The sequence below is a fragment of the Galleria mellonella genome, unplaced genomic scaffold (assembly GCF_026898425.1).
Source record: "Galleria mellonella isolate WM207_F2 unplaced genomic scaffold, CSIRO_AGI_GalMel_v1 utg223, whole genome shotgun sequence".
NCBI lineage: Eukaryota > Metazoa > Arthropoda > Insecta > Lepidoptera > Pyralidae > Galleria > Galleria mellonella.
Genome location: NW_026442042.1, coordinates 77,266 through 88,876, shown reverse-complemented (window position 1 = coordinate 88,876; position 11,611 = coordinate 77,266). Strand labels below are relative to the sequence as shown.

Here is an 11,611-nt window from a genome sequence, read left to right as displayed (position 1 = left end):
ACAGATAGGTTCTGGAACCAATTCTGAGACGTAATTATCAGAAAGTTTCTGTAGCAGACAAGTTATAAAGTTGTTATAGTAGATATGTTTTAGTTTCTTTAAGTACAAAATATTTATCAGCTAGAAAGTTCAGGCAATATTCATAATATCCAAGACAAAAGCAAAGGGTTAATTAGTTATTTATGTTTTCGCGTATTATTTTTTCATTCACATTGACAAGCTCTGCTAAGATGCATATCGCCTGGCATGCAAACAAGAACGTTCGTAATAAAGGAAAGTAACACGAATACTAAACTTTATTCAAATAAAAAAATAAATAAGATGACCTTATATTTTTTTATATGTCAACATTGTGTTTAGATTTGGGCGCAGGAGGGCGGTACATTTTATACAACAACAAATCTCTTGTTATATGATTTTGTACTTTATTGAAGAGAGAAAGGGATGAAAAAAGAATATCTGAGTGTCCTAATCTCCATATCAATAAAGGAAAATTATTTCAAGGAGTGAATTGAATTAAATTATTGTCAATTGACTTGAATTGGCCGTATTCTTTTTGAATTGCTCTACGAAATCAATGAAAATTCTAAAATAACTATATTAGCGAATTCAGTATTATTTTTAGTAAGCTTTGGGTGGTAAATAGTGAAAAATGCTACAGTTGAAAAACTATGTAATTAAAAAGGGTGTTTTTCCCTTAATTTTCAAAAGTAAGTACATACTTTTTTTACTACAGTTTATAATGAAGCCATGCTTATGGTGGATATTTTATAAAAATTTGGCAAGACGGGCTTGTAGTAAAACGAGGAGTTTTAAAAGTAATTAATGATTAGTTAGGGAAAACCTTGAACACTAACATATTTGCTTATGTATTTTATCCCTTAATACTTCCTTTAAAACTACAATTTGTATACAGCTAAGTCTTATAGGTGTAAAACTAATAATATATAATATAATTAAAAATATTTTACTATTTTTTATTATATGTTGATTACATTAATTTCGAATTTACTACATAAATTCATTTATGGCTAGTATTATTTGATCTTTCGATACAAAGGTTTAATTTTTAAAAATATTTATGAGTGAAGAAGAGTTTCACAAAATCATGGTAATTTTTAAAGGATAATGAAAAACTTCTAAAAAAATCTTCTTTTAATCAGTCTATATTTTTTAATAATCACAGATAAGACTTTAGTTTGGCATCCAATTTATCCTTGTATTTAAAAAACACATGAATATTTTAAATGAAAATGAGATAATAGCAATCTTTTTCAAAGATGCTTATAAGATAAATATAAAATCAACAGATTTTTAGTAATTATAGACTACAATAATTAAAATTAACAAACACTTCTAAACTTATTCATGTTTAATACACATAAATAATACACATATTATTTATGTAAAGTTGTTTTCTATTAAGTATATCTATTTATATTTATTTATTTATCTACACATATTACATTATTCAATATGTTATATATTCAATATTTCATATTAATGCATGTTTTTAATTCACTTTCCCTTTTGTTTTACCTTCACCAAATATTTGTTGTATTCCCCAAATGTTTGCCCTATGGTTGATTAGTAGAGAATGTCTTAGTGTCTGCCATGTGTGCCTTTGCTATGTACATAAAGTTAATTAAATAAATAGAAAATAATAAACATAATACATAATAATATATAAAAATAGCATATATTACACACAAAATAAAAATAAAACAAAAGTTTATTATTTATGCTGTAAGTCAGTAGTCCACTATGCCTGCACATCTGAAAAAACACCAGGTTATGAATGTATACTGAGACTGATGCTGACCTCTCATCCTGCATGTTCAAGGGCTATTGTTGACTTAAGAATACATGGAACCACTAACTGCTCTGTTAAAAACGAAAAAAATACACAAAATTAAGCCTTCCTTGTGTAAAAACCTTATTAGTTTTTAGGAGATAAATCCCTGGGACTTTAACTTGTAACTTAAAAAAAATCAAAAAGCAATCTATTGAATCAATCATATTTATTATCCACATTTTAAAACAGGACTTAAATTTTGTCATAAAATTTTACAAGCTTTGCTGTAACATAGTATGGCACCTGCAACTTACAGAATTCTCCAATTTATTTTCTTTATTGTAGATTGTAGAGGATTATCAACATCTGTACAAAATGAGCCAAGCAAACCATCATTAAGAACTTCAGTTCCTGGTCCAAAAACATTACAGTTATTAAAGGATCTCAATTCTCTACAGGTATATATATGCATTTTTATCTATATTTTAAGGAATTATTTTATAATTTTTTTATTGTATATAACAGAAATGAAATCATATATCTAACTGGTGTAAGAAAAGGGAGGTGTGACTGATGTAGAGTTTGATATGTTCATTTCCAATTAGCCTAGCACAGGGGTGTTCAAACTTGAACTACTGTTAATCTACCTCAATATTGTTAGACTGTAATCAATCAACTCTGAGGGGTGTAACATGGTATAGATATTAGCTTTCTATGCAATATGCAATTTTTTAGTTAAGGTATAGCATCTCATCAGTCATCATCATATAGCAAGGATTAGCATCCCTGGTTTAGTATATAGTAGTGTAAACAATAAATCTTGCATTGTAGGTGCATTGTTGGCCCTAGCTTCTTTTTTAGGTGGTGTGAGACCATGTCTCTTAGTGGATTACGTAAAGGGTGCTACCACAGTCAATTATTTGTTTACTGTAGATTTTGTTAGCCATAATTTTCGTACAAGGTGGCTCAAATGAAAAGCTAAGTGGAGTAAGCTAAGAATGGAGTCCTCAATGGGGAAGAAAGGTTTTTGAGTGGCGATCTTGTGCAATCTAGAGTAGTATGGGGTGGAGTGAATTTTTTGAAAGAAAAAAAATTGAATGGTAACCCTGCGTGCGCTAAAATAGGTGAGGATGGAAGCAGGTTAGTTATTCACCGTGACGAATTCCATAAGAATTATCCATGCTAGTTCCTAAGGGGACCGCGTGGAAGTCGACATAATATATATAATAGGATATTGCTAGCAAATATATCTTTTCCCTCCATATAATGTAGCCGATTGCACATGTGCAGCTAAAAACAGCTCGCTACTCGCTAGTCGCACAGGGGTGTGGTTTTGCTACACAAGCGTGAGATATGTTCTGGAATAAACTCTTCCCACTACCGTATCTGGAACTAGTTTGGTTATTTCATATCTATAATCGTGAGTCGTCGATATAATGGAAATCTATATTTTGCCTAAGTTTAAAATAGAAGTTATTAATGTCATCTGTACTTATAATATCGTTTAATGTAATTTCAGCAAGCCAGTTCTGTCCAGTTGTTTGCTGATTATGATAAAAGTATTGGTAATTATTTTGTGGATGCAGATGGGAATGAGTATTTGGATGCTTTCACACAAATATCGTCAGTACCAATTGGATATAATCACCCGAAGTTGTTGACTGCTTTTGAAGACCAGCACAATCTAGTAAGACTTAAATTCGAACGGATGTCATGTTGTTGATTACAAATTAGGTATTTATCGTTAAGAATTGCCAAAAAATTAGATTTATACTCAAATGCAATTTCATTATACAGGTAGGTACTTATTGAATATTCCACTTTCCATCAGGTAGACCATCAATTTGTTTGCCATCCTGAGTGTAATAAAAAAAAATAACAGGTAGGTTGATTAAGATCAAACCGACTTCAATTGTGACAAAACGAGTTATTTGGGTTCAAAAATTAAACTACTGAACCGATTTTGATACAATTTCTGTGGGACCAGTCTGTAAGTATATCCTGGACTCATAAAAAAAAAAAAAATTTCCAAATTGATTTAGAACTGACGGAGGTATAACGTAACAAACATAAAAAAATATAATACAACTATATTGAGAACCTCCTTCTTTTTGAAGTAGATTGAAAATCAAATACATACTAAAATGTTTAAAATCCTCACTTTAAAAACATACTACCCGGGGGAAAGGGATTGTTAGTAATGGAGTCTAATTTCCCTATTACTAGCAATATACTCTATCAGGTCAACCTCCACGCGGTTCCCTCTGGAAACCATCGTGGTTAATTCTAGTGGAATTCGTCACGATGGGCGGACTGACCTGCTTCATCCTCACATATCATCTCTCACTGGTGCCCCGCCAGCGTATATCGATAGCACAGTAACCATTCCATTATCATCCACTAATAAAAAATACATACTATACTTTTATCTGTATTAATATTAGTTCAGTATTCGAGAACCAAAAATCTCTGCAACGGATGCAATTCATGGCTAAATCTATTTTATTTTTAATATATTTCAGAGAGCATTGGTGAATCGTCCTGCATTAGGCGTGTTTCCTTCAGCGGACTGGCCTGAAAGACTAAGAAATGTTTTGTTATCTGTGGCACCGCAAGGGCTTGATCATATCGCTACAATGATGTGTGGCTCATGCTCAAACGAGAATGCATATAAAGCCGTCTTCATGTGGTATCGCACAAAAGAGCGGGGTGGCAAAACAGACTTTACACCTGAGGAAATGAATTCCTGTATGTTGAATCAATCGCCGGGTTCTCCAAATTTATCTATAATGTCTTTTCAGGTGATTATTTATTTTGTTCAATCTCTTAATATTATTCAGTTACAGTTGCAAAGGTTCAAATTGTATATAAAGTATTTATTTCACACAATATTATACAATTTTTTTCACAAGGATTATTTTAAAGTTGTATAATTAATTAAAAATTTATAACTTTTAGGGCAGCTTCCATGGTCGCACATTTGGCGCTCTTTCCACTACAAGATCAAAACCGATACATAAGTTAGACTGCCCCGCTTTTGATTGGCCGGTTGCTCCGTTTCCAAGATATAGATATCCCCTAGAAGAATATCAACGCGAAAATCAGCAAGAAGATCAGAAGTATTTATAATTTAGTATCTAAATATTGTGGCCCCTTTTTTTTCTTTAGCGCATTCTTTTAACATTTTATATTGTTTTTTTTCAGACATATTTAATTAGTATTCTTTGACATCAGTCGCTTGAAAGTTTGTATTCAGTATTGTTTATCTACACTTGAAGCACGATTGCAGTAACTGGGTGCAGTAATATTTTCTTTCTTTACATAACATGCACTGTACAGTTTTGTTAATAACGTAATAGGAGTATACAGTTTACTTACTAATACGATTATTTTTTATGTTTAACAGCTTATAAGTGTGGGAGCGCATATTTAAATTAAAAACATGTTTTATTGTCTATTAAAATAAATATTAAATTGATAATCTATTTGATACTGACATAATAATATGTATTTAGCTAATATCTGTTTTAGTAGTTTAGTGCTCTAGTTCTATACCACAAATCTGGCATTTATTTCTGTTGTGAAGTAAATTTTATTAATTGCTAAACAACATTATATAAATTAACATATTGCTATGCTATATAGGCTACAAGTATACTATTATAGGTAGTAACTTCACTTTTTAAATTTCTATATAATAATGATACATGGACAACGTAATAAGTATTAAATAAATAGGTGACATGAGATTGTGTGAGACAAAAACTTGGTACCCCATTAATAATATTATAAACCTGAAGTTATTTATCTCTGCAATTCAGTTGGCGTAATATACATGTACTATAAATATTACATAGTCCATATAAGTAATGTAGTTAGGGTTTCTGACCATGACACCATATTACATTGATTTAGTCTCCCGAGTCGGCAGTTTATATTCACTATATCTAAATTGATAACTAGGTTGACTCGAGAATACGGTTAAATGCAATAATGACTAGGTATAGTCATGAATAGGTGCAACTCGTAGGATCTGGCATGGTTTTTTTATACAACTTGAAATGGAAATTAGCTAACGACTCATTCAATGGGACGTGTTAACTGTCGTTTATTTTTATGAATACCATACATGGACATTATAAATATGCCTACTGTTTACACTAATATTACATAGAGAAACGATTTGTTTATTTATTTGTTTGTGATGGACAAACTCTAAAATTACTCGACTGATTTTAAAAATTCTTTTACCCGTATAAAACTATATTATCAGCGAATAATATAGACAATATAAGTATCATTTAAAAAAATAGAGATCTCTACGAGAATTACAGTAATATAATCCAAGGAATTAAAAATTTGCTTATAAAAGTCATTATTTGGCGTTCGTTGTGAAAATTATTAATGATACATAATGTCAGTGGGGTTATATATTTAACTATTATAATTAAGTCACAGTTTTTTGTTCATATTAATCGATCTAAATATGGTTATAATTGAAAGATGATGACATTCGTATCATGATGTTAATCCTTATCCAATTATATTTTTTTATAATCATGGTTGATTATGTAACCTTTCGTTGAAAAGTTACGATGGGTGTAAAATTTTATATCAATATTTTTTTTGCAATTATCCAACAGACTTGCTGCTTTGGGTAGTTGTCATAAAAATATTAATTAACCTATATATAATAAATTTTAATGTATATAACTAAGCTTAATGTACATGGGAAAATGTACAAGTATTTATTTTTTATATTAACAGATATGACTGCACAGTATATAGAATCATCAGATTGCAAATGTGAATTTATTGGGATTTAGATTTAAAACCTATCAACTGCTTGTATGCATTGCATGTATTAAAATATACTGTGCGATTGTTCGATAGTATTGAGCAATAAATGAACACTACAATATATATTCCATATAATAAAATTATATAACCTATATTAACATTAATTTGTTTTTAGATGTCTGGAACAAGTGGCTGACATTATTGAAAAGTATAAGAAAAAGACCAATCCAGTGGCCGGAATAATTGTAGAACCAATTCAATCTGAAGGAGGAGATTACGAGGCATCTCCAGAATTCTTTCAAAATCTTCAGAAAATATGCAAAAAGGTAATTTTGAACAGTAACATAGCTACAGATTAGAAGAAATATTTTAATAACATTAATTACATAATAGTTTAATACTATTTAAAATATTTTTATATCCTACTAATGTTATGAAATCACATGCTACAAAACACATAATTCATCGTATACAGCATTATAGTCCCCAGGAATGGCAAAGCATGAAGGGCATCATGGGTGACACAATTTACTCTGTCATGTCCATAGTATTGTTCATGTTTACAGCAACGGTTATTACTTTCCATCAGGTGGGCCGTTAGCTTGTTTGCCACTCTAAGTTTCATAAAAAAAATGTAAAAGTTTGAAAAATGTTTCTAAGTTTGTTTCTCAATCGTACAAAAATTTGGTACATGGGAAGATTATTATATTCTAATTTAACACATATTATTCTGTATATACACGAGTGAAGCCGCGGGAAACGGTTAGTGTATAATAGTATTTATAAATGGTAATGAAGCAAGAGATCAATGTAAGAGGTTGTTAGCACTTGATTTATATCTTATAAGGAACCTAGAAATTAAGATATAAATAGATATCTACTTATCCGTAGTATTTAATACTTTCACATACATTTGACTATAGTATTAGAATATGTATACGTAATATTATATCTAAATTTCATTTTGAATACAACACAATTAAATACGCAAATAAATATTCTTATGCTGTAATTTTTGGATATCATATCAGAAATCTGCCCTTTCAGCACGTAATGGAATCCTAAAGTTGAGGTTATAATAATTTCAATATTATATATAGATGGGAAAAGGGATTATTAGTAATGGGGTCTAACAGCTCTAGTGCTAGCAATATATCAGGTCGACCTCCAAGCGGTTCGTCCGTCGTTCGGTTCGTGTGAAATTCGTCACGATGGGCTAACTGGCCTGCTTTCATCTTCACCTATCATCCCTCACTGGTGCTCCGCCAGTGTATATCGATAGCGCAGGCGGGGTTAACATTCCATTATCATGCATAAAAAAATACTATATATATGCAACAATAATTGTATTGATTATGTTAATGCCGGATCACTAGTTATTCGTAAATACAAATATTCGTAATGTGCGGAGATTGAATTTTTTTCCATCATGATTACTGGAAGATGAGAGAGGAAGTGTATTAAACCTACCTGTTTGTTCAATAATTTTCATCTTATATCTAGATTATTAAAATTTATATCATTTATAATACTGAAATATAATACAGAAAGGGGTGGCTCTCATTATTGACGAGGTACAAACTGGATGTGGACCCACAGGGAAAATGTGGTGTTATCAACATTTTAACTTACCATCGCCCCCAGACGTCCTCACTTTTAGTAAGAAAATGCTGACCGGCGGATTTTATTTCAGCAATGATTTCAAGTATGTATACCAATTAGTAATCATAGTTAAACATGAGAAATATTAGTGCCATCTTTATTATTATTTTATTTTAAAATATTTATTAACAGAATACGATGATAACATTACAAGTCTGCAATTAAATTATACTTGTACCTATTCGATTGCTCGTAACCAATTTTGATGATTGTTTAATCAATAAATTTTACTCCTGTATTAGTCCTATTCTAATTGTTTTTGGAATAAAATATTAGATTTTGTAAAGACTACTCATATGAATTATATTTACAGACCGGCTCAAGCATACCGCATTTTTAATACTTGGATGGGTGATCCTGGAAAATTGATACTTCTAGAACGCGTTTTAAAAGTAATAAAAGAAGATAATCTTATATCTCTTGTGAACAAGTCTGGGAAAGTATTGAAAGATGGTCTTCACCAGATTGAAAAGGAATTTCCAAATTTAGTGAACAGCGTACGGGGTCGCGGAACATTCCTTTCATTCAATTCTTGCAACACTGAAACAAGAGATAAGATTAATAATAACTTGAAGAAAAATGGTAAGTCTGAAATATCGCCTATCACTTTTTTGTACGAAACAATTATTCATGAGAACTCATTATTCGTTTGTTTTAAACATTAAAGATCATTGCAATATATAGCTCTATATGTGACACATATCAGTTATGTTCTCTATTCCAATATCTCATAAATATTTATTGCTGCAAAATAAAATTTCAACTTTATAGGCCAAGTAGCCAATGTATATAAATTAGCTACATATATCTATACAGATTAACATGCTAACCTATAATGTTGTCTACACTGTAATGCTTCTTACGTGTTGAGGGTCGCCCATTAGTCACATAAGGTTCAAAAGGGGGTGGAGAAATTCGAAAAAATCGACGGAAAAAAACGAAATATCGCAAAGTTCGAGGGGAGTTGCAGTGAGATATCACGTGCATTTATTTTTTCGTTAAACTTGCGATTTCTAAATCAAAAAGCGGCGCGTGACCTTGGCTTACTGTTGTTGTTGCAACCTTAATGTCTGTTTGGACATTTTTATTACGGTACTTAATTTTCTATAGATAGATAGATAGCTACTCTTTATTGTTTCCTCCAAAAGATTACAATAGTAAACTTATTATAGATACAAACAATTATAAGAAATAATCACAGTCAGAAAACAATGGGCGACCTTATTGCTTAAAGCAATCTCTTCCAGGCAACCTTTGGATGGAGAGGAATAATTATAAACAGTTTGATCGGAGGCACGATGAGAATTCTATTATTTCTAAATATGGAGATGTGATACATGTAATAATGTTAATATATATCACTACTCATTATTAGATATATACAACACATACATAAATACTCACATATACATATAAACATCTACACAAATACATAAAAATGTATAAATACTGCTCACATGTATACGTAAAAGACAAAGTTATAAATTTTTTAAATATCTAAAGAAATAAGTATGCTAGCCAGCTTATGACAAATTAAGATTACAACTTAATAATTCGATTATATTTGTATTTAAAGATAATATTCTGAAATTTTTTAAGATTACTTGGTACCATAAAATACACGTGTTTTTCGGTAGGGGACGGGTTGTCTAAAAGCTCACCGCATAGCACCAAGGGTGTGGAGGATTTAAATAGTGCTAACAAATATCTATACAATAAATTGATCACTCTGATGATTATTCACTAGTTTTAAGTAGTATTTCTGATATTTACAGGAGTAATAGGAGGTGTGTGTGGAGAGACTGCGATACGCTTGAGACCTGCTCTAGTGTTTCAACCAAAGCACGCAGAAATTTATTTGGATATGTTGAGAAAAACATTAAAAGAGATGTAAACTCTAAAATTTTAATCTCATCTATTATTTTATAGCATTTATTGTTATTGTTACATATCTTTCTGTACTGATTTTTTTATTTAGCTCATAATTTGTTGTTATATGAGTTTTAAATTGTTTAAATACGGAGGTGCCATAATTGTGTAAACCTTTGGGTATTATTATTTTTAAGCACAGTTTTATATAAGTACTGTGGCATATTATAGTTTCTCTCACAAATATACATTACTTGTGGATTAATTAATACTGAATATACCTAGTAAGTAATTCGTCAATTAGTGTTATAAAATTGTAAACCTCGATTATGTCTTCCAAATATACAAATATTATGTGCAACCTAAACGGGTTTATTATTTCATTACCTATTATATTGAATATTTTTAGGAAACCTTATTATATTTTGTTGGTTCTTAATACAAACATTAAACTTTGTTTCAACTAGGTAGCAAAGTTTTAAATTATTAATTTACGCGTCATAGTAAGTACATTAATTCCAAGTTTTTTAGTAATTTTTATACGTCTCTATTTTGATTATACCCAATCGCAGGTAATTTCGTATAATTTCTTTTGTACCCGTACAGTTCATAAGGATACCCACTAGTTTAACATTGTTCTAACTTCTAACAAGTACAATTAGAAAATCATCTATAATATTTTTAATTAAACTGAAAATTTTGATTAAAATTGAAGTCTGTTATTTATAGAAAGTTACCATTTATCAATAAAAAAATAATAATAGGTTCATAATTAATTTATAAACAGTTGAAAAGATGTAACAGTCACGCCTTCGAATTGTAAACGTGACCATAACAAAACACGAACAACCAACCTTGGGTTTTGGCCTTATCACACCTACCAAAGTAGGTACATACTTAGTTTTTGTATTAGAAATTACATTCACAATCAGTTTTATAATAGTAAGCGTTTATAATTAATATTTACAGTATTTTGTTTATACATTGCTATAATTCGGTGTAAATTTGATTCTTGTCCAATTGTATTTATTTATTATTAGATACCAACGGCATTATAGTTAATATTTACAGACTAATATTTAAAATATTAAAGCTAATAACAGGTTTATTATTATTCTAAAAGTACAAAATTGGGCTTGCGCAAAAAAGGAAAAGTACAATGCGGATATGCGATCACAAGACACTCAAATACAAATGTTTACCAATGCATGTACGTTACAATATTTATTTTATACATTTATAAATACAACAGTTTGTATGAATATACTACTTCCTGTTACCATTATAACAGTAAACTGTATAATGCTGGTAAAGTTCATTTGATGTCTGGTCGATGTGGTTTCGAATTGCTCATAATTATATTGCGCCAAAAATTTGTTATTTATAGAGATGGGCAATCCACCTGGGTGGGTTTAAAGTCTGGTGGGTAAAAACCGGGTGTTTTGGGTTTATTGGGTTTAAACCCCATAAACACCCAAATTTTTG

General features: G+C 30.2%; 1 protein-coding gene across 1 annotated transcript; it reads left to right on the top strand.

Moving 5' to 3' along the window:
• Positions 1-373: 373 nt before the first annotated feature.
• LOC113517603 (4-aminobutyrate aminotransferase, mitochondrial) lies at positions 374-10,493 on the top strand. The gene is made up of 9 exons (XM_026902325.3): positions 374-710; positions 2,141-2,253; positions 3,315-3,482; positions 4,318-4,596; positions 4,754-4,914; positions 6,771-6,921; positions 8,143-8,300; positions 8,571-8,839; positions 10,033-10,493. Exons 1-9 carry the CDS (start codon positions 653-655, stop codon positions 10,149-10,151), a joined length of 1,476 nt encoding a protein of 491 aa, XP_026758126.2. The 5' UTR covers positions 374-652; the 3' UTR covers positions 10,152-10,493.
• The last annotated feature ends 1,118 nt before the right edge of the window (positions 10,494-11,611 follow it).